This window comes from Chiloscyllium plagiosum, chromosome 3, assembly GCF_004010195.1.
Source record: "Chiloscyllium plagiosum isolate BGI_BamShark_2017 chromosome 3, ASM401019v2, whole genome shotgun sequence".
Taxonomy (NCBI): domain Eukaryota; kingdom Metazoa; phylum Chordata; class Chondrichthyes; order Orectolobiformes; family Hemiscylliidae; genus Chiloscyllium; species Chiloscyllium plagiosum.
The window spans coordinates 17,098,023-17,122,521 of NC_057712.1; the positions used below are offsets into that span (position 1 = coordinate 17,098,023).

General features: G+C 39.7%; 1 protein-coding gene across 7 annotated transcripts in view; it reads left to right on the forward strand.

Moving 5' to 3' along the window:
- LOC122541222 (protein disulfide-isomerase A6-like) overlaps positions 1 to 24,499 on the forward strand; it is an 82,159-nt gene that overhangs the window by 52,006 nt on the left and 5,654 nt on the right. For 2 of the 7 annotated variants that reach the window (XM_043677856.1, XM_043677847.1), the window contains exons 8-12: positions 9,663 to 9,800; positions 12,385 to 12,472; positions 12,565 to 12,637; positions 14,894 to 15,052; positions 23,564 to 23,660. In XM_043677856.1, the coding sequence (XP_043533791.1) occupies positions 9,663 to 9,800; positions 12,385 to 12,472; positions 12,565 to 12,637; positions 14,894 to 15,052; positions 23,564 to 23,660 (555 nt within the window). The remainder of the gene's footprint in view (positions 1 to 9,662; positions 9,801 to 12,384; positions 12,473 to 12,564; positions 12,638 to 14,893; positions 15,053 to 23,563; positions 23,661 to 24,499) is intronic. The other 5 variants (XR_006309544.1, XM_043677851.1, XM_043677869.1 and 2 more) reach the window with 5 other exon arrangements.

Sequence of the window (24,499 nt, forward strand, 5' to 3'; positions counted from 1 at the left end):
TACTCTATGCTACTTTCTCCCCACCCCCACCCTCCTCTAGCTTATCTCTCCATGCTTTAGGCTCTCTGCCTTTATTCCTGATGAAGGGCTTTTGCCCGAAACGTCGATTTTACTGCTCCTCGTTTGCTGCTTGAACAGCTGTACTCTTCCAGCACCACTAATCTACAAACCTAAAGGGTCTAATGAATAGATGGATGTGACCATATGTCAAGAAGTTATACAAGTAAAATCAAAAATATAATTCCAGTCCCCAAATTAGAACTGGAAATGACACTGGCACTAGATGATGATCACATACTATCAGTGCAACTGCTATTCATGGGAGAGAGAGATTCTGTAGGAGTAATTCAGAAAGATATAGGAGGGCAATTAGAGATTGTAGTTTAACTACAATATGTGATAGGACAACAACGACAGAAAAAGCTAGGAACACTACAAGAACACTTAAGACCTTCAATGATTTATGCACAAGTAGATCAGGAGCAGAGGGACTTGGGGGCATGTGCACACAGTTCATTGAAGGTGGCAAGGAAGGTGGAGAGACCAGTTAATAAAACACACAATATCCTGGACTTATTAATAGGGGCATAGAGTACAAGAGCAAGGAGATTATGCTGAACTGATGCAAGATATTTTTGAGACTTATCTGGAATATTGTTCACAGATCTGGGTGCTACTCCACAAGAAGAATGCATTAGAGAGAGGACAGAAGAGATTTGCAAAGATAGTTCCAAGAATAAGAAACTTCGGTTATGAGGATAGATTGGAAAGGATTAGACTGTTCACCTTGAGGCGGGAGGAGGCAGCGTGGAGATCTGATTAGAAGTTTTCAAAGTCGTGAGAGATCTGGATGCGGTAGAAAGGGAGAAACCGTTCTTGCTCATAAAAGTATTAAGAATAAGAGAGCATAGATTTTAATAGATTTGCAATGTAGCAAACAAGATGTGAGGTAAAAAAACTAATATACAAATGAATTAATTGGGTCTAGAATGCACTGGCTGGAAATGTTGTGGAGGCAGGTTCAGTTGAGATAATCAGGAGATATTAAGGATTATTTGAATAGAAGCAACATGCAAAAGTACCGGGGAAAAGGCAGAAGTCATAGTGCTCAGTTGCAGAGTCAGGGCAGACACAAGCAGCCAAATGACCACTATCTGCGCTATAATACTTATGTGATTCTGTGAATATTGGAAGGCCTTGGTGGCTGCAAAAAAGTCAGAAGATAAATCAATAGGAAATAAAACAAAAACAAAGAGTTAGATCATTGCAAGGAGTTTGCTGTCTATTCTAAAGTGCCAGCATACCACACAGATGGAGGAAAAAAATTCTCCCAGATTGGGCCCAAAATGCTAATACAAGACTAATGACTCAAGGTTTCAAAGAGGCTGATGGTCAAGATGCTAAATGGATTTTCTCCAAAGCAGGAAAAGTGATCTTGAACATTTTTTTTGTTCTCTTAGCCACTCTATGAATGGAAGTATATAAGTTGATATATTTGTCGAGTAAAAATTTCAAAATGAAGTTTTTTTTAAAAATCATCTCTAGAAACAAGTGATGAAGAAGGGAAACAATGGGAATTAAACAAACTTGTTTGGGGATTGAATGATGTGTTAAGTATATGGTATTTCTCAGTTAGGTCAATCTTAGTGAAAATAGGCTATATTCTGCTAAAAGCAGATTTAGCAATGTTCTATCAGTGTCATGGAGAAACTCTTAGACATCTTTTGATGCATACCAATAATCTTCTATGGGGAGGTTCTGCAGAATTTGAACAATTTGATTTAAATAAGATAATAGAGAATTTGAAATTCTAAGTCATCTTTCTGGGGCCTTAAATATATAAGCTTACATGTGATTCAAAGTGGATTGGGAGTAACCTTGATTCAACAATCATAGTAGAGATATTGAGAGGCCAGGTCAAGAAAAAATGATGTTGCAACCAAAGAAGAAATAGAGCAGGTAAGAAGTTTGATTGGACAATTAGAATGGCTGTGTATTCAGACAAAACCACTGCCCATTGTGGTATATTGGAACTTAATGCTAAGGGTGAAACAGGGTGTTTTGAGGGCCAATAAAATGTTAAAGAAATTAACTGGAAAGAAATTTGTACTGAGTGTCCAGCTCTAGGTGACTCAAAACTTGATATAAAATTAGTTCTTTTGTTGATAATTAATTGTTAGTACATTTGAATTTGTGAAAATGATTCCACCATCCATGGTTAAAATCTACAACATGTAGGGGATCCAAGATGGCGGCGATCTAGTAAGTTCAGTTGCAGAGCTCCGTACCGCAGCGCAAGCAGGACGAACTTTTAACCCATCCTACCTGGACCACTGCGATATCCTGGGACTCTAGAAAGGTTGTGAAGTCCCAGGAAACTGTTAAAAATCAACTTACCTTGGTTTTCGCTGTTCAGGGATGCCAAAGAAAGGAGGAGGTATGTCCGAGGCCATGCCCGCGGCCCAGCCTGAAAGAACCTCGGACTCGATGTATTACCAGGCCCTGGTGTAGGAGCTTGCGAAATCTCACGAGATGTTGGATAAGCCGATAGAGGAGAAGCTGGCCCCGATCTCTATCATGCTGCAGAACCATGAACAGCAGCTGGGAATCCTGGAGGAAAGGCCGGAAGAAGTAGAATACAGAGTCGCAGTGGTGGAAGCTGATACTAGTTCCTCCAAGAATAGGAACCAAGCCTGGAGACGCAGGTCCATAATTTGCGTGACCAAGTTAATGATCTCAAGAACTGGGGCAGGAGAAAAAATATTTGAATCGTTGGTCTGCCGGACCAAGGAAGGTGAGCGGCCAACGGAATTTATTAAGGACTGGTTGCTGAAATTCCTTAACTTGGAGGCTGGAATGAGAGGCTTGAAGATCGAGAGGGCTCAGCGGGTCACGGCGCAGAGGTCAGGTCTGGATCAACATCCTCGTCCTATCTTGGTGCGGTTTCATCATTATAGATATAAGTGGAAGCTTCTTGAATCCAGGGGAAGGATCCAAAGGCCCTGGTTTACGAGGGCTCTAAGATCATGTTCTTCCTGGACTTCTCAGCGGCAATGATCCAGAAAAGAAAATTCCATGACAGCGTCAAGAGAAGATTGAGGGAGCTTGAGATCCAGTATTCTGTGAGGTATCCAGCGGTGCTTTGGATCACCTTAGAAGGATCTGTGCATCTCTTCGACACGTCGGAGAACGCAAGAGACTTTATGGACAAATTAACTTAATCTGAACAATTTAGTATGTACAAATAGTAGTGTTGTTTGGATATGTCTTTGATTTTTCTTTTTAAAAAATAGAGCAAGTCCGGTCGGGGCTTTCTTTTCCTATCTTTTTTAATGGTAATAATCTGGTCTAAACTATGTTTGGCGGTGGTTGACGAGGTGATGTGTACTTGCGATTTCTAAGTTAAGTTATACAAAAGGATGGAGAGGGTACCGACCCTTTTTTTTCAAAATTTCTTTATTCACATTGCTATTTCATGGTGTATTTTCTTTCTTTTTTGCTTGCGTTTGTGGGGCTGCTCTAGCTAGAAGGGGGGAAAATGGTTGGGGTGGCTAGGTGCCTACTTAGGGGCAGTTTTTGCCCAGTTAAGGTATTTAAATGCCCAGGCTGCAGTAGTGGCAGTGGGATGGGAAGTTGAGTTTTGGGAGGTGTAGTTGCTCCCTTTGGGCAGGGGTGAGTTCTCCTATTCAGCGCTGTTGGCGCTTTATATGTTGGATTGTTTTTTGGTTTTGTTATGTATAGTCTTTGATAGCTTTGTTGGTTTGATAATTGTCGTGGTTTAGTTTATGTCGTTTTTATGTTCAAAGAATCTTGTGACACTAAGGTTTGGTGATTTATGGTTCAAGTTTCTCCTGTCTAGAATTTAAATGTTACTGTAGAAGGTTATGGCTAATGACTTGATGAAATGGCGTACCTGGAGCATCAAGGGGAGTCACTCACCGTTAAGAGAAAGAAGGTACTTGCAAGTCTTAGAAAGGAAAAGGTGAATATGCTTTGTTACAAGAGACACACTTGGATGATAGGGATTATTTGAAACTACAGTAGAATGGCTTTGGTCGTGTTTACTTTTCATCTTGTAATACCAGAAGTAGGGGAACAGTTATATTGGTTAGGAGGAATCTCCCATTTAAGTTACTAGAGTGTGTTAAAGACACACACAGGAGGTTTGTAATTCTCAAAGCCCTGATAAATGGGAAAGAATATGGAGTTTTAAATTTTTATTGCCCTCAGGTCCATCTCCTCAAATTTCTGGTGTATGCGTTCTTTAAATTGAGCAGTCTTGAGTCCAGGCATATCATTATAGGGGGAAATTTTAATTGTCTTATGGATCCCATGGTTGCCCAAAGGCCCCCCGATACCCTCTGTACAAACTAAACAAGTAGTGGATCTGTGTGTGGAGTAAGGGTTGGTGGATATTTGGAGGCATCTCCATCCTACAGGCTGGGATTTCATGTTTTTTCCAACCCACACAGATGTCACACCAGATTGATTTTTTTCTGACCCCTGAGGCAACCCTGGACTGGGTGGCATCTTGTACAATTGGTAATGTTACCATCTCCAATCTTATTCCAGTGTACCTGTTGGTTAAGATTAAGGATGCTATAGTGGGCCCGAGGCACTGACGAATGGATCCCTTTATCCTTAAGGATAATAAGTTTGTGGAGTACTTCTCTAGGGAATTTCGGACATACCTAGACATTCATTCAGCTTAGTTAGTAGCCCATCTGTCCTTTGGGAAACTGCCAAGGCCTATGCCAGGGAATTAATTATTTCCTACTCTGCCAGTAGGGAGTGGCAGATGGGCAAACAGCAACTTCTCGCGCACGGTTGAAAACAGCCGAGAAAGTTTACTTTGACAGGCCTCCTTTGGTCAAGCTACAGAGAATGATGGTGCTACAGTCTGCATTGAATTCCGTGCTCACGCAGACAGCAAAGAAGGAGCTTACATTCGTAAAGCAAAGGTTATATGAGCATGATGACAAGCCAGGCATATCTCGCCAGGAAAGGAGCACCTCTCCAGCTATTACATCGATTAGGGAAGAGTCTGGGAACCTAACATGTGATTCCAAAAAGATAAATACAGCATTCCAGAGATTTTACTCTGAATTATGCCAGTCTAAGGATTGTGAGGAGGGACGGGTCAAGATGGAGTCGATTTTCAAGGATCTGGAGTTCCCAGGTATGACTCCCGAACAAGAATCTTTTCTAAGTGCCCCCTTATCAGACCAAGAGGTGCAGGAGGCTGTGAAGCAGCTTCAGAGTGGAAAGGTGCCTGGTCCTGATGGACTTCCCAAGGAATTTATAGACATGTTGTCAGGCCCGATGCTCAACATGTTCAATGACTCATGTGGTCGTGATCGTCTCCCTCCATCCCTGAGAGAGGCCAATATTTCACTTATTCTTAAAAAGGGAAGGTCCCAGAGGGCTGTGCTTTGTACAGGCCCATTTCACTCTTAAATGTGGGCTTCAGGATTCTCTCTAAGACTCTTCTGTTAAGGCTGGAGACTGTGTTACCTTCTATTGTTAAAGAGGACCAGACAGGCTTCATAAAAGGCCACAGATCCTCCATTAATGTTAGGAGGTTGCTTAATTTAATCCAAGCGTGTCAACAACAGTCCGTACAATGATTGGTGATTTCTCTGGATGCAGAGAAGGCATTTGACCGAATTGAGTGGCTGTACGTTTTTTACTCTCTGGAGTGGTTTGGCTTGGGCAAAGCTTTTATAAGTTGAAACTTTATTGCTGGAACAGCACAGCAGGTCAGGCAGCATCCAGGGAACAGGAGATTCGACGTTTCGGGCACAGGCCCTTCTTCAGGAATGAGCAGAGAGTGTTCAGCAGGAGAAGATAAAAGGTAGGGAGGAGGGACTTGGAGGAGGGGCGTTGGAAATGTGATAGGTGGAAAGAGGTCAAGGTGAGGGTGATAGGTCGGAGTAGGATGGAGGCAGAGAGGTCAAGAAGAAGACTGCAGGCCAGGAAGGCGGTGCCGGGCGGGAGGGACTCGGCTGAGACAAGGTGGGGGGAGGGAGAAACTGGTGAAGTCCAAGTTCATCCCCTGTGGTTGGAGGGCTCCCAGTCGGAAGATAAAGAAGAGTCTTCTTCTTGACCTCTCCGCCTCCATCCTACTCCGACCTATCACCCTCACCTTGACCTCTTTCCACCTATCACATTTCTAACGCCCCTCCTCCAAGTCCCTCCTCCCTACCTTTTATCTTCTCCTGCTGAACACTCTCTGCTCATTCCTGAAGAAGGGCCTGTGCCCGAAACGTCGAATCTCCTGTTCCCTGGATGCTGCCTGACCTGCTGTGCTGTTCCAGCAATAAAGTTTCAACTTTGATCTCCAGCATCTGCAGACCTCACTTTCTCCTCAAAGCTTTTATAAGATGGGTAAAGGTTCTCTACAGTGGTCCTCTCACTGCGGTCATCACCAATGGGGTACGATGAAGCAATTCTAACATTTTTAGAGGCAGCCAGCAGGGCTGTCCCTTTTGCCATTGCTTTTTACATTGGTGATTGAACCATTGACAGAGGCCATTCATAGGGATCCTAATATATCGGCTCCAGAAGAGGGGTCAAAATTACGTAAGATTTTGTTGTATGCGGATGATGTCAAATCCAGTAGTTTCGGTACCTCGCCTGATACAATGCATCAGCACGTTTGGCACCTTTTCAGGGTACAAGATTAATTTTGCAAAATCAGAGGCTATGCCTATGGTAGTCTTACGAAGGTGCTAGGTCTTAAGGGTGAATAACGATTTCCATTAAAGTGGTCACAGGGGGTTTTTGTGTATTTGAGCATATTCATCAGTCCAGTTCTAATTTTGTTGAATTATTTGACAAAACCAAACAAGACCTTCAAAGATGGGAGGCACTTTCAGTCTCATGGTTAGGTCAGATAGCGCTTATTAAGATGAATATTCTCCCCCGTTTTTTGTACCCTATATGGATTCTCCCCCTGATTTTCCATAAGCAAACATTCAGGAGACTAAACGGCTGGTTCAGCTCTTTTATTTGGCATCATAAGCGGCCCCTTACTAAATTAGCTAAATTGCTTCACATATTTGGGAGAGTGGATCTCCCAGACATTTGAAATGATCAATTAAGCTTGCTTTTATCTTACATGAGCGATTGGGCTTGTGAGGACCCTCTTTCAATATGGCTAGATATCAGAATCTCTCAGGCAAGGTGCCCCCTTACTAGCTTGCTGTTTTGGACAAAATGAGGACAGTTATGGAATATTGCCATAAGCCAGCAGTTACCAAGACTGTTAAAGCAAGAAGGGCAATTTGGCAGAGGGAAAGCAATATTGGCAAAACATTTTTTCTTACACCTATAGTGGGTATGCCGGGTTTTCAACCGGGGACGATGGATTCAGGATTCTAACATTGGACAGCTAGGGGTGTGGGGTGTGTCTTGCATGAGTGATTTATTTGGGGGAAACATAATGATGTCGTGATCACGAAAATATGAGCTATCTAACAGGGACGTCTTTCGTTTTTTCAAGTTAGGGATTTTATTCAAAAAAAGACTACACTTTTGATTGATCTCTACAAATACGACATAGAGAGGAGGGTGCTTAGTGCTAAGAGTACCTTTTCTGTCAGCACTTTATATTATCAATGGGGGGGCGGGGGGTGCGTTTGACCGACTCTGCAGGGTGTGGGACAGAAAACTAGGCATGGAGGTCTCCTCAGAGGCATGGGAGGATATTTGGGAAAATGCAAGAAAGATATCAGTTTGTAGTAGGGCCAATGCTTTTCGATTGAAGATTCTCCACAGGGTCCACTTGGCTCTGGATCATTTGTCAAAATTTAAACAAGGGTATCTTCAACATGTCCCAAGTGTAGAGTTTGTACGGGCACTCTTATCCATTGTCTCTGGTCTTGTGGTAGGCTTCAAACATACTGGACCCCCATGGCAGGTGCAATGGAGGGGATTTTGGGTGTTAGGGTGAAAAAGAACCCGATCTCTCTTCTTCTTGGTCTGCCCAGTGTGTTCCCTGTAGATGCGCATAGGAAAAAACTTTTCAACATCATCGCTTTCTGCATGAGAAAGACTATCTTGTTAGGTTGGCTATCTGAAAGGGTTGGCGTAAAAGTGTTATGGAGCATATCCGCTTGGATTTTCTTACAAATATGGTACACCACAAGACTGAGAATTTCTATAAGACGTGGCGGCCTTTTTTGGAATAACTGGACATAGATTTGTCTGCCACACTAATAAGGGCTTTTATATAGCCATAATGGTTGTGCTTTACAAGTCCAATATCCAGAGAGGGAGAACTGCGAATGTATGAATATGTGAAAACTAATGCTCTCAGTATTTGAGAGTGAGTGTTTTGTTTGGTTGAGCTGCGTTATTATTATTTACTAATTTGTTTTGGGGTATTATTTATTTAGTTAAGTAGTTAGTTGGAGTTTTTAAATATTTTTTTCTATGCATATTTATACATTTGTACATGAGGGCGGTTTGGGTTTTTTACACTTTTTTGGTGTTCTTTCTTTGTATTGTTTTGAATTGCCTTGTTTTGTATTTGTTGTAATATTTAAAAATCTATTTTTCAATGAAAATATATTTTAAAAAAGACCACAACGTATAAGAAAGGCACTAGATCCTTTAACACTATATCAAGTTCAATTGATTCTTAATTATTTATTTAAATATAATTGACAGGCTACTGATTTTGCTGCATGGCCACCCACCATTATGAAATGGGAAGGTGATGGGCAGGCCACCCACTTTCTTTGACATTCTCCCTCACTGAAAACTGACTAGTTTCTATATCTAAACACTTTGGGGAACAATTGCAATTCTTTTGTTAATACAACATTTTCTGATTTATGTGCATCCATCTCATCTTTTTCAATATTTAGTCACCTGCAAAACAGCTGTTTTGTCTTGTTCTTCAGATAAGTTTTAAGGGATTCTATTTGGGCCATTTCCCTATGTAGAAACTTACTAAACCGTATTTAACTAGAGAGTAATATATTGTTCCAATATTATTCTGAATTTCTTTCTTCCAAAACCCACTTAAAAGTTTATGTCATGCATATTTAATTGCCAACTCTGACCCAGCAGCAACTGATTAACTTCCTTGGCCACGCTGAGGGTGGTCCTTGAAGGCCTCTTGTCCAAGCTCCACAAATAAAACCTCCAGCATGATTCATGGTACCCATATTCTTCTTTCTGCCTGAATGTTCAAATTTTTTGTTAATGAAAACCCATCAATATAATTAATTGCTGTATCTCTTTAAGAGGGACAGCTTGCCTTTAAAAAGAACCCATTGACTGCACCACTTATTTCACTGCAAAATACTGCTTAGTCCCCTACTGAAAACAGAGACAGGCAGCAATGTGAAGAAAGAGGAAGTAATATGGCACATGCTATAATCGTGCAGGTGAGATGGCAATTTTGCCGGTTGGTGACTTTGGTCAGAATCACGAATCACAAAACCTAAAGCCAAAGAAGTAGATAACATATTTCTAACGTGCACATTTTAAAATTACGTAAGAAATTTGCCACTTAAGATTTCTGTATTTGGATTTTCTGCATTTTCAAAACGTTATTTTCAATTTAGCAGATTTTATTTTGGTGTCAAATGAAGTATCAGATCTTAAGTATAATTAATTCCAAGCTAATTTAAAATATCATTGCTTCTTAGATTCAACAAGTTCCAACAATTAAAATATTTCAAACACACAATGAAACTGTTGACTATAATGGTGAAACATCTATATCCGGCATTATTGATAAAGGTCTTGATTTGTATGCTCAGATGCCACTATATAAACCATTTGAGGTAAGAGCATAGACTTAGGAAAAGAACCACGATATCTCCATCCAAAATAAGTCTGATTGTTGTTTGTGAACGACAAAATATTAAATTTTCCAACATAGATAAGCTATTCTATCCCACTGGAAGAAAGTGAGGATAGCAGATGCGTCAAAACGTTGGTGCTGGAAAAGCACAGCAGGTCAGGCAACATCCAAGGAGCAGGAGAGTCATTTCGGGCATAAACCCTTCATCATTCTGTCATTCTTGGTGAAGGGCTTATGCCCGAAACATCTCCTGCTTCTCGGATGCTGTCTGACCTGCTGTTCTTTTCCAGCACAACACTGTTTTATTTGATTCCTACTGTCCATGCTGGTGTGAATGTTCCATTCAAGCCTCCTTCCATTTTTTCTCAAATAATTCTACAAAGGATTTGTGCCACATTCACATTCACACCCTCTAACATCAGTTCACAATAGGAGCAGTGTATACAATCTACAACATGTACTGCATAATTCTGCAAAGCTCCCTAGACAAAATCTTCCATACTCTCGACCACTACCATCTAGAATGACAGCAGTTGCATGGGAATACCACCACCCGAAAATTCTCCTTCAAGCTACGTCATCCTGAATTATATTGCCATCCTTCAGTGTTGCTAGGTCAAAATCTTGAAACTTGGATTAAATGTTTGTGGATGTGGTGTCAGTCAAGCTGGCTGCTTTCTAGATGGTATCAAGCTTCTTGAATATTGATAGAACTGCAATCATCAGGCAGTGGTGAGTATTCCATCAAACTCCTAACCTCTGCCTCGTAGATAGTGGTCAGGCTTTGGTGAGTCAGAAGGTGAGTTACTTGCGGCAGTATTCCTAACCTTTGACCTTCTCTTGTATGTATTTGGTAAGTCCTGTTCAGTAAGAGTAAACGGTACACAATACTGTTCAACTATTAGCAAACAGAGTATGATATTGTCAATGTAAAATACCTCAGAACCCGTGAGTAAAAGACTGCAAACTCATTGCCAGAAACTTTGCTTTTGCTGTAGGGAAAATAGTGCCAAGAGGAGATTGCCAGAACTAGTTTAATGAGTGAGCATGTGATATTCACATTGCCTCCTATCCATATGAATTGCTATACCTTCTCTCAGGAAAACCTTAATATGATTATTGAATCTTCCTGTTGGTCTGAAGCAAAGTGAATCAAGATAATATCTTTGCAATATGTCAAAAACGAGTCCAAAAATTAATTTCCGCTGCAGAAATGGCTATTGAAACTGTCCACATTCTTCAGTTGATCCTGGCAAGAGCTGCCTCTTACAATTTTTAGAGTAACTTTGATTGAATGTCAAAACAAAAGAGCTTTGGACTACAGCTTTGCAATATATTTAAATAAGGTAATTTGGGATTTGGTGAGAGAATTGTAAAAGCATTCAAAATGCTAAACAATTTCACATCAGTTGAAATTGAATTCAATTTCACTCTTCATTATTCTCACCCTTTTACCTGGGTACACTAGAGTCCAAAATTAGCCTCATGATTCCAATTGGAAGAATATACCAATACTTCCATTCCTTGTGGAGAATGTTTTAATATAATGTAAAATTTATTTGTGTCTTCTAGTTTTATGACTGCAATCCAGATTCAACTAGTCTGTAACTATATTGTGTATCCCTCTCAGTATCCTCTCAAATTTATTTTCTGTAATGAATTGTGTTTCAGTTTTTTGAGGCCAGCTTAATAATTTAGAAACTTGAATATGGAGTCATCCATGATATTATTTTGTAAAATTTCCCATCAATGTGCTTGGAGGTTAGGAGAGCAAAGATTACAAAGCTCAAAGGTTTTACTATAACGAGGGAAGTACTAGGATCATCGTTTCCAAGTTTCTGACCAGTTTTTTAAAGTATTTAAATTATCTCCTTCTAAAATGTCCATTAAATGCCTTTTTGAAGAGATTGATGTTGAATTTCTGAAATCATTAAAGAAATAATGATACTGTGAAGTATAGAGTATCTGTTTTAGATTAATATGGGTGGCACGATGGCACAGTGGTTAGCACTGTTGCCTCACAGCGCCAGAGACCCGGGTTCAATTCCCACCTCAGGCAACTCTCTGTGTGGAGTTTGCACATTCTCCCCGCGTCTTCGTGGGTTTCCTCCGGATGCTCCGGTTTCCTCCCACAATCCAAAAATGTGCAGGTTAGGGGAATTGAGCATTAAAAATGTGTTGCTGGAAAAGCGCAGCATCGAAGGAGAATCGACATTTAGGGCAAGGACTTATGCCCGAAACATCGATTCTCCTTCTCCTTTGATGCTGCCTGACCTGCTGCGCTTTTCCAGCAACACATTTTTAAGCTCTGATCCCCAACATCTGCAGTCCTCACTTTCTCCTAGGGGAATTGGCCATGCTAAATTGTCTGTAGTGTTAGGTGTAGGGGAATGGGTCTGGGTGGGTTGCGCTTCGGCGGGTCGGTGTGGACTTGTTGGGCCGAAGGGCCTGTTTCCACGCTGTAAGTAGTCTAATCTAATATATCCTCTTATTACAGATAAAAAAATCAGCACTGAGGAGATTAAACCCTTTCAACTTAAATTAACATTTTGTTTTTTTTTCAGCAAATGCTCAGTGAAGAAGTCTTAAAGACAACTTGTAATCATCAACTATTATGTATTATTGCTGTGCTGCCCCATATTTCTGACACAGGTATATGATCAAATGAAATGTGTTATATATTTTCTGTATTATTTTTAATGAAAATTGCCCCTTTAACCTTTTAATTAACTTTTCCTTTCCAGAGTCTAAGGGCAGAGCTGATTATTTGACCTTACTGGTGAAAATAGCAGACAAATACAGAAAGAAAAAGTGGGGGTGAGTAACTTCCACCAGGACTTTTTAAGTGAGGAGTAGTTGAGTTTACAGTGAGAACAACATTAACACAAATTGTCATGCAAATTGAAAAGTCTCTACTAAGTTATCCTCTCCAACCTTTGGCAAATAATTATATCGGCTGATTTTTCCCATTTTTTTGGTGAAGTGTTATTTTAGGATCTCCAGACTCACAAGCTCTGCCACCACATGCATCTTCTACCAAGGCTAATAATCTCCAACTCTCATCATTTCATGCAGCATTCAACTACACCTGCCCACCCCATCATCCCCAAACCACTAACTCTGCTCTCTGTACTTCCTAAGCATTCTGGGAACATCTCCCAACCTTTCCTGCTCTTGCACCACTACTAATAGCTCTTTCAGATACTTTCATCTCACTCGATCCCTCCATCTCTTGCAGGAGAAAGTATCACACAATAGGGAGAAGAAGACAAAGACAGGTGGCTATCATTCCTCATCTCATGAGGAGATGTTTCTTGAAGTAGCAGGATAGAACTGTGATTACTTATGTAGTTATGCTGAAAATTCCATGTCATGCTAACCAATGTGCTGGCTGTGCTGTCGTCCCCTTACCACCAAGATGCTTAAGCGTCTATCCCTATTGCACAACCCTTAGCTTCTGTTTGATTATGTGGGATCCAGCAGCATCCACACACATGCTCAGTCTCAAGAAGGCCAGCGCATCAGCCTCCAAAGATGAGAAAACTGACCATGATACCTTGTTACAGGGAATCATTTGATGGGTAGAGATATGAAAAAAGACGTGGAAGAAGACATGCGGTAGTAAGGCAGGCAATGACCTAGTGGTATTATTGCCGGACTGTTAATCCAGAGACCCAGGTAATATTCCCGGGACGTAGGTTCAAATTCTACCATGGCAGAATTTGAATTCAGTAAAAACAAAATCTGGAACTAAGAATCTAATAGAAACTGCCATCCTTAGCTGGTCGACATTTAACTGTCCTCTGGGCAATTCTAGCTGGCCTCATCCCATGAATGAATTTTTAAAAAGAAGTCTTGGACCCCTAACCGTAGTTAGATGTGGAACAAACAATAAATGAGGGAATGATGAGGATGTATACCTAAAAGAAGTACTTTACTCTTCCTGTAGATCGGCTAGTCGGATTGGCAGAGGTAGCCATGAGGAAGAATTCATAAGATTGCATTGGGAACAATTTAACATTGGGAAATAGACAGATTGACCTCTTTTAGAATGTTGTGGTTTATGTTACTTGGGATGTTGTTGACTTTTAGAATATTGTGGATTGTCTCAGCTACTCTGGTGGAATTTGTCAAAATATGGCCAGAGTTTTCAGAGCATGTTGTTAGATCTAGATTGGCCTAAAACCTCCTCAGAGTAATGAAAGTTCTTAAGTAAATAAAAATATTTAGTTTTGTGCTTAGGCAGTGAAACGCTTCAAGCAAAAACTGCATATTTGTAGCAATGTTGAGTTAACACAGAGGTGTGCACTCCACAGAATGCTCTCTACACTTGTTTAGATTGTGAAATTCAAAGGTCTTAATATTAACCCCTGCTGGAGACTACTAGTCCACTTTGATAACTACCATTAATCACAACTTTCTGTCTAGGAGAGTACAACTAATTACCCATCAAATCCCGAAAAGACACAATTTTGTATCATAATCCATTATGTGGCATTTTGCTTGTAGCTCTTTGAAAAATCCAAATATGTATTTTATATCTATTAAATTAATATGATGATGGTTAGAAATTGCTAGAAAGGCTCTGTAGGTCTGGCAGCATCTATGAAGATAAATCAGAGTTAATGTTTCAGGTTCGGTGATCCTTCCTTAGAATCAGGATGGTATGGCATGGCTTTGTTTGTCACAAACAAGTCTCTAATAACCCTATCACTGCCAAACAAGTTTCTGATATTAACCCAACTGATTATAATGCCCAAATTCTGACCTGTTACTCTTTTAAAGATTAGTGCAAAAGCAGTCTTCTTTCAGATTGTAGGAACAATTCTGGAGCCCAAATTAAATGTAAAAGCAAGGGAATCATAGTACTGCTCCTAATTATTTAAGAAATCTTGAATTAATGTTATTTTGTGAACAGCCTTTTAATTTTTAAAACCCCTTTCGATCTTCAACTGAAATATTCATATCCAGCTACCAGGATATTTACTATGCGTGATAATATGTAATTGGGAAAGAAAAATGGTTTTCGTGTTGAATGACATTGTTTAGCAAAAATGCTTTCTTCCATTTTAGCTGGTTGTGGACAGAATCTGGAGATCAGACGAGACTAGAAAATGCTTTGGGTATTGGTGGCCTTATGTATCCTACCATAATAGCCATTGATTCAAGGAGGAAAAAGAAGGTACTCTTGAAGAGTTCATTCAGTGAACTTGGAATAGTTGAATTTTTTAGGTAAAAATCTAAACCTTTGTGTGTGTGTATATATATATATATATATATATGTATGTATGTATGTATGTTTTAGATTGGTTTAATCAGAAATTGTGTTCAATTTTGGGTTTTTTATCATATAAGAATTTCTAGTTCTTAGAAAAGGATGCAGAAGAAGTGCACATATACTTAAGAGATTGAGACAATCTGCAACAAACATTTCAAAATACTGTTAAACAGCCATCAATGCTACCTTCACAAGGTCCTTCCAAATGCAGTAGCACTGACAGCAGCATTGTTTACCAGCCAATTTACCAAACATCAAGGCACTAATCATTCAAAAGCCGTTTGATTGGATGGGGCAGTTCATACTCCCGAAACCAGATTCCCAAAGTAATAAGCATACATACGAATTAGGAGCAGGAGTAAGCCTTGAGCTTGCTTCATGAAAGCAAATTACTGCGGATGCTGGAATCTGAAACCAAAAGAGAAAATGCTGGAAAATCTCAGCAGGTCTGGCAGCATCTGTAAGGAGAGAAAAGAGCTGACATTTCGAGTCTAACTGACACTTTGTCAAAGCTAAAAAAAGGGGAGAAATAGGGAGGTATTTATACGAGGCTGAGAGAAGGTGAGTCATGGCTCCAGAAGCAAAGGTAGCAATAAAGAGATGATAATGACAGTGCATAGAGAGATTATAGGGAGGTTAGGAGCTGTGAATGACCAAGGCTGAAGCCAGTGCTGTGTGACAAAATATGTGGGGGATGGGGGGGAAGGGGTGAAGCAGAGGCAAAATGGAAAACAGGGGAGAAGGGTAGCAAAGGGGGCAGAAGAGAGAAAAAGGTGATGAGAGAATGGGGAGCGAGAGAAAGAGAAACAATCAAGAAATAAGAAGTAGACAGAGATTGAGACCAGACAGAGAGAGAGAATGCCAGTTGGATGGATGGAGGGATGGATGACCATATGCCAAGGAGAATGAAAAGCTAATAATGGGTTGGCTGGGTTGAAAGATGCCCATGTGTGGGAGTGGGAATAAGGACTTGGAAGGTGGTGTATAGGTTCTAAATTTATTGATCTCAATGCTGCATGGTTCCCAAATGGAAAATGAGCTGCTGTTTTTCTAGTGTGCACTGAGCCTTGCTGGAGCCCTGCAGTAAGCATGAGACACAGATGTTGGCCAGGGAAAACGGTGTGTTGAAGTGGCATTTTTGCAGACAGAATGTAAATGTTCTGTAAACCAGAATTCAAGACTGTGTTTCATTTCTGTTTGACTGTATTTGAATCCCGCCATAATCGGTGGTTGAATTTAAATTCAATAAAAATCTGGAATTAACAATATAATTATAACTATAAAATCACTGTTGATTGTCAGGCAATGTGCCTGGTTCAGTAATGTCCCTAAGGGAACCAACAAGAGGAAAAACATACTTCACTCAGCCTCACCAACCATCTGCTGCAAATGCATCTATCTAAAACAGTATGGTTAAGAGTGAACACCACGCCATCCTTGTGGAGTTAAAGTCCCGCCTTCACATTGGTTATACCTTGCATTATGTTGTGAGGCACTATCAGTGTGATGTGGAGGTGCCAGTGTTGGACTGGGATGGAGAAAGTTAGAAGTCACTTGACACCAGGTTACAGTCCAGCAGGTTTGAAATCACAAGTTTTTTGAACGCTCTGAAAGCTTGGGATTTCAAGTAAACCTGTTGGACTATAACCTGGTGTCATGTGACTTCTGACACTATCACTGTAGTAAATAATATTGATGTTGTACAGATCTAGCAACTCAAGATTGGGTGTCAATGAGGTGCTTTAGACCATCAGCAGCAGAGTTGTACTCCACCACAATCAGCAACTTCATGGCCTTATATATCCTCTGCTCTACCATTACCATTAAGTAAAGGGATCAACCCTGGTTAAGAAGAACACATGACAACATGCAAGAGCACTAGGCATATCTTAAAATGAGGTATCACCCTGGTGAAGCTACAAATCAGGACTACTTGCATGCCAAACAATTTAATCAGCAAGTGATAGGAAGAGCTAAGCGATCCTGCAACTGACAGAACAGATTTAAACGTTGCAGTCTTGCCACATCTGGTCATGAACGGTGGTGAACAATTAAACCTCTCACTGGAGGAGGAGATTCCACAAATATCCCCATCCTGAACCTCATCCACATTAGTGCTGAAGATAAAGCTGAAGCATTCATGACAATCTTCAGCCAGAATAGATTATCCATTACCAACATCACAGGTGCCAGCCTTCAGCCAATTCAATTCACAATATGTGAAATCAAGAAACAGTTGGAGGCACTGGATACTACAAAGCATTCTGGTAGTAATAGCGAAGACTTTTGCTCCAGAACATGCTGCACCCCTAACCGCCAAGTTGTTCCAGTACAGCTACAACTCTGGCATCTACCCGAAAATATAGAAAATTGTTCAGTTATGTCACATACACACAAAGCACAACAAATCCAACCTGGCCAATTACCATCCCATCAGTCCACTCTGGATCATCAATAAAGCAATACAAAATGTCATCAACTGCTCAGCAATAACCTGCTCACTGATACCCAATTTGGGTTCCACTAGGATCACTCAGTCCTGACCTTACTACAGTTTTGGTTCAAACATGGACAAAAGAGCTGAATTTCAGAGGTGAGATAAGAATGACTGTCCTTGACCTCAAGGCTGCATTTGACCAAGTATGGCATCAATGAACCCCACCAAAATTGGTGTCAGTGGGAATCAGAAGGAAAACTCTGTGCTGGTTGGAGTCATACCTGACATATAGGAAGATGATTGTGATTGTTGGAAGTCAGTCGCCCCAGCTCTGGGCAAATCCTGCAGGAAACCCTCAGGTTAAACATCTTCAGCTGCTTCATTAATGACCTTCCCTCAAGCACAAGATTAGAAGTGGGATGTTTGTTGATGAATATGCAATGTTTAGCACTATTCGTGGTTCCTCAGATATTGAAGCAGTCCATTTTCAAATGTAGCAAGATAAGGACAATATTCATTCTCGGTCAAATTTGACCTTGATATCAACAACAATTGTCACTTTAATCTTACTTTGCCCATGTCTGAACCAAAGCTTTTAAAGGGTCTGTAGCAGCGTAGTTCTGGTAGAATTCAAAGTTAATGTTAGTAAGCAGTTTATGCTGATAAAGGGCCACTCACAGTCCTGTCAATAATATCTTCTATCATTTTCCTGAAAATAGAGTGTATATTGATGGCTGAATTGGATTTGTTCTGATTTCTGAGGACATGACATACATTGGCAATATTCCATATTGCCAGGTAAGTACTAGTGTTTTAGCTCTACTGGAAAAAGCTGTCTAGGCATTAACTAGTTCTAAAGTACAATTCTTCAGTACTGCTAGTACAATGTTGTCAAAACTCAAAGCTTTTGCCTTACCCAGGGCCTTCAGCTGTTTATTGATATTACATGAAGGTAATCAAATTGGCTGAAGACTAGCATCTGCGATGCATAGATATGAATCACAACAAAATCATAAACAGACGCAGCAAGTGATTAAGAAGGCAAATGGACTTTTGATGTATATTGCTCAGGAAATGGAATATAAAAGCAGCCAAGCTTTGTTAAAGTAGTACAAGACATTGTTTTGAGATCACTTAAGAAATTACATCATAAGACGCATTACTGGGAAGGTTCAATTTACTGATTTCTTTGGATGAAGGGGTTATCTAATGAAATGCTGGACAGTTTGGGCCTGAATCCCTTAGAGTTTAGAAAAATGAGTGCTATTTAATTGAAGCATAGGCTCTAAAGGGACTTGATAGGATGGAAGCTGAAAGGTGGGTTCTCCTTATGGTAAAGACTAAAAACAACAACTAGGGGACAAAATACAAAACAAAGTATCTCCAATTTAAATCAGAGATGACAAGAATTTGTTTCTCTCAGAAGGGTTATTAGTCTGTGGAGTTCTCTTCCCACATAACAGTGCAGGTAGGATCATTGAATATTTTTAAGGTGGAGTCAGATATATGATTAACAAGGGAGTCAAAAGTTATGGGGGTAGAAATGAAAGTAAAGTGTCGAGATGACAACGAGAACAGCCACAATTTTATCAAATGGTGGAACAGGAAAGGTTCAAATGACCAACTCTTTCTAATTCATGTGTTTGACTTCAAGAAAAGGTCAAGGTGGATCAGCTGTTCAGCACTTCTTCTGGCTGAAGATTAACGTGAGCCTTTATTTGTACTGATGTGCTGGCCTTCCCATAATTAATAATGGGAATTCTTAGAGGGCCCCTCCTCCCATTGCTCATCACTATTGACAACTGGCCAAAGCAGGATCATAGAGCTATGGTCTTTTGGTTATGGATTTGCTTAGTTGTATCTATGACATGCTACTTTTACTGCATACCATGTGTTTAGTCCTGAATCTGTGTTGACACCTAAATATTTAGATATGCTGGGTAGTGTTCCTGGCGTGCTTTCCTGCATTCCTCATTGAACCAGGGTTGATCCTTTGACTTGATGGTTATGGTGCGGTGAAGAAAGAAAACCACACCATGAGATTACATATGATGGTTGAATACAATGTTGAATACTGATGGCGCTTAGTGTCTTGGAGATAATCTAGCCATGAACTGCTAGATCTCTTCTAAATCTGTTCCATTGGAATGTGTTTGCGCTCAATTTGATGCTGCAACTTGTCTCCACAAGGACTGTGCAGTAATCAGTTCTTGCAATGGATTGTGGTACCTTACTGTTGGTTTCTCACCATGGATTCCAGGTTCAGGCTGGCATCTCCATCAGTAGTAATAGTGTTAACCAATTCTTGGTAATACGCATTGAAGTACCCATCATCATGCATTCTAGACCTTTGCTGTTCAAGGTACTTCTTCTAAAAGGTATTCAACATGAAAGAACATGGACTTATCAGCTGTCAATGGGCAATAGTTGCTCATCAACAGGACGTTTCTTGCCTTTGTTTCAACTGATGCCATGAGACTTCATGGAGTCCAGAATTGATGTTGAGGACTCCCAGGGCCTCTCCCTCTTGACTGCATTCCACTGTGCTGCCATTTTGGTGGATGTGTCCAGCTGATGGGATAGGGCATACCCAGAGATCTTGATAGAGGAGTCTGAGACATTGGCTGTAAGGTATTATTCAATGCACCTCTGATTTCTGTTAATTTGGGTTGATTTCAAATGATTTGTACAATTTTTTGTGCAATTTTGAAGTAGAGGTTTTATATAATGGAACAGATTGCTCAGCCATATCAGAGGGCAACTAAGATCTAATCGCATTGCTATAGGTCTAGCATCATTCACATATACACCAGACTAAGTAAAAATGGCAGTTCTTTTCTGTAAAGGATATTAGTAAACCAGGAGTAATTTAAGCAAATAAATACTGGTCTAATTTTTATTGCCGTCATAAAAGTGGTTGTATAGAACTTTATGAGTTGCTTGCAGCTACTATTCAAATCTGGTTTTCTGCTTATTCTATTCATTCATAATAAGTGTCCTGAATAATTTGTAGTTATCAAGGATGAACTATTGAAATAATTTTAATTTATTATTTTTTGTATTTATTGGCAATTTTGGCTATTTAAAGAAATATACAGTGAAGGTAAAATTATAACAAAAAAGTAAACATTAGTTGTATGGATTTATAATTTGGACATGACTAACACAATCATAAATTTAAGGCTCTATCTAGCCACTTAGAATTAAAATAAAATGCTGCAATTACTTCAGGGATATACAGATTTTTGGTTAAACCCCAAATCCACAAGCTGCTGCCAATAATACCCTACACTTCATAAAAATGGCATCAGTTCTGTGCGGTAGCATCCTTAAAATAAACAATTTAACCATTTCATTGTTTCTGATTATATCGTAAAGCTACAAGTTAAAAAGGAAACTGAGCCATTAATTATATAAAGTGAAACAAAATCAATTTACCTACATATGAATGCACAAATGCAGCATCTTAGAATACTTGATATCCACAAGACAATAATCCAAGGATCCACATGATAAAACCTATATGTACCAAAATATAAACTATTAAGCTATTGTAAAATGAAGCCCGTGAGATTGTGTTAACAATTTAAAATTGTTTGGAATTGTTAAATGCGCTATAATAATCAAGTCAAATAGCATATTGACCGTTATTACAAGATGATTTTACGATAGGAGTAAAGATATCTCATTGCAGTTGTACATAAGAAAACATTGCCATGCTCCTGCCAGACTATAGGCTGATGTTTCATTAGAGAAAGATGACTGCTCATGCTATGGCCTGAGGTTAACATGCCTCAGGCGAGGGGAGAGGTTGAGAAGGAGGGTTCTTCATGGTAACATCAGCCACACTGAACCCCGACTGTTAGCATCACTGCATTGCAAATCAGTTGTCCAGTCAACTGAACTAACAAATTCAGAGCCTTGATAAGACCATGCATGGATTATTGTGTGCTGGTTTGGTATGTTTATCCATTCTCTTTACAATCATAAATTGTGAGTCCGCATAATCATTCTTTAACTCAGAATTGTCCACCAAATGTTGTCCAATTGCAGGATATTCCTGGAAATACATCCAGGGAAGTTATTTGGGTGGAACTGAGAAATAAGAAAGGGATGATCACCTTATTGGGATTGTATTATAGAGCCCCCAATAGTCAGAGGGAAATTGAGAAACAAACTTGTAAGGAGATCTCAGCTATCTGTAAGAATAATAGGGTAGTTATGATAGGGGATTTTAACTTCTATTCGTTTTAAAATAGTGATGGAAAAGGATAGACTAGATCCAAAAGTTGAAGTTCTAAATTGGAGAAAGGCCAATTTTGACGGTATTAGGCAAGAGCTTTCAAAAGCTGATTGGAGGCAGATGAAACCTTACCCTTTCACAGTATTCTGAGATAAACAAGGCACTTGTTAGGCCCTCCTTGGGGCCTTTTATGAGTTTGCACAATATTCAGCAAAAAGGATCTGATCAGGGGAGCTGATATTCCTCAAGATTGGCATTGGCATTGATGTGCTCTATTTCAGTATCCACTGAACATAGTGAACAAATGGCTTGGCTCTATTTATGAGGTTGCCAATAAAAAAACAATCTTATAAGCATGTGGAACTGTGGGAATCCCAACATTTGTTTTGACTGGGCCAGCATGTACTGCTCATCCCTATTTGCCCTTGAGAAGATGATGGTGAGATACCTTCTTGAACCACTGCAGTCCATTTGCTGCAAGTATATCCAAAATGAATCTATAGAGGCCACCTCAGAATATTGACCCTGCATCACTGAAGGAACAGTAACATATTTCCAAGCCAAGATGGTGACTGGCTTAGACGGCAGCTTGCAGAAGATGGGGTTCCCATGTATCAGCTACTCTTGTCCTACGCGATTAAAGTGATTGTGGGTTTGGATGGTGCTGTCTACAGAGTTTTGGTGAATTTCTGCTGTGCATCTTGTAAATGGTACACACTGATGCTACTGTCAGTGGTGAGAGAGTGGATGTGGTACCAGTTAACCAGACTGGTTTGTCCCGGATTGTGTCAAGCATCTGGAGTGTTGTCGGAGCTGTACTCATCCAGGCAAGTGGGAAGTATTCCATCACACTCATGACTTGTTAGGTGGTGAGCAGGCTTTGGAGAAGACACATGGTGAGTTACTCGCGACAGGATTCCTAACCTCTGACTTGCTCTTACAGCCACAGTACTTTTTTGACTAGTCCAGTTCAGTTTCTGGTCAATAGTAAACCCCAGGATGTTGATAGTTTACTGACCAAATTCGGTTTGCAGTGTACAGTAGTGAAGACCCCTGGGTTGATTTCTTAAGTAGGAGAGCAAGGAAAGAGAGCTCATTTGACTGTTTAGTTTCCCCTTGAATTAGTATTCTTGTGAATTGTTCTGATGAATGCAATACTCAAGTCCTGTACTAGTAACAGTTATTTGTTTTTGATTATTCCTGACTGATCAAAGTGGTAATTTTGACTGAATTTTGTAGTGAGAGTCATGCAAAGTACTTGAAGTTCACATCAAGTCAGTAAATCTGTATTGAGTCCATCTTTGAAAACTACGTTAGTATCCTTATTTGCTTTTCTATTGAGAGTACAGAAACATCAATATTTACACATTTAATTGTGCATGTATAAACAGAAGTTGCTGTCAGTTATATACAGTAATAATACTAAGTGTTGACATTATTCTAGGGTATAGATTTGAATTTTACCTGTAAATATTTTACAAACTTGAGTTTTTGTTATGGTAACCCATTTTCTTTACACCAGGCCTTTCAAGTCAGAATCAAAATTGTGCATTTTAATTGTGTTGTTTCTAGAAATAATGGCTATTTGATACCTTAACATTTTCAATAACTTAAAGACACCATTTCAAATAAAAAATGCATACATTCAAAATATTTTAATCTAACACTAAAAAAGGAGTCTGGTCTATTTACACATTTTGACTGAAATGAAAAAAAAATTTGTGAACAAGTTCTCTCCTAATACAATAAAGTAATTATTCTGATTTAATTATTACATATCTATAGAAGACTCTCTATAGGAAATGTTCCAAGAACACCAATAAGTGATGTTTTACCCAAAAGTATAAGAGTGAAACACTGGACTGCCCCCAAAACGGAGGATGTAAGTTATTTTTATTCACTTGAAACTTACAGATATGAGCCTAGTTAAAGGTTAATTATTTTCAAACAAATCAAGCATTTTTTTCAAGTCTTTGAGCTTTGACTCTATACTTCTTGGTTTAGATGATTAACAACTGCAACCCCAAACTATAACATACCAAATATTACAATAGAATAGATGCAATCTGTTCAGACGTTTGTATTTTGTTTTCATCTAAGGGAGGTTGCCCTCAAATGATAGTCATCTTCAAAACTTATATTTCATGGCAAAACCAAACAAGCAACACTCCTGTAACTTACAAGCTATGAACCACTTGCAATATATCAAGTCCCATTTACTTGATGTATTTTATAGTTCAAAATATAACCATGTGTCTCAAACTGGAATGCTGTTAAATATTCAAAATACTATGCTTATATTGGAATCAGATGACATCTGAGAATGCAACTATGGTAATTCTGCATGGAAGCCAGAATGCAGAATTCCCCTGGGCCTGATGGCATTTATCATAGGATTCTCTGGGAAGCAAGGGAGGAGATTGCAGAGCCATTGGCCTTGATTTTTATGTCCTCGTTGTCTACAGGAGTAGTGCCATAAGATTGGAGGCTAGCAAATGTGGTTCCCTTGTTCAAGAAGGGGAGTAGGGATAATCCTAGTAACTATAGGCCGGTGAGTCTCACTTCTATTGTGGGCAAAATTTTAGAGAGAATTGTAAGGGATAGGACTTATGCACATCTAGATAGGAATAATGTGATCAAGGATAGTCAGCATGGTTTTGTGAAGGGCAGGTCGTGCCTCACAAACCTTATTGAATCCTTTGAGAAGGTGACTAAGGAGGT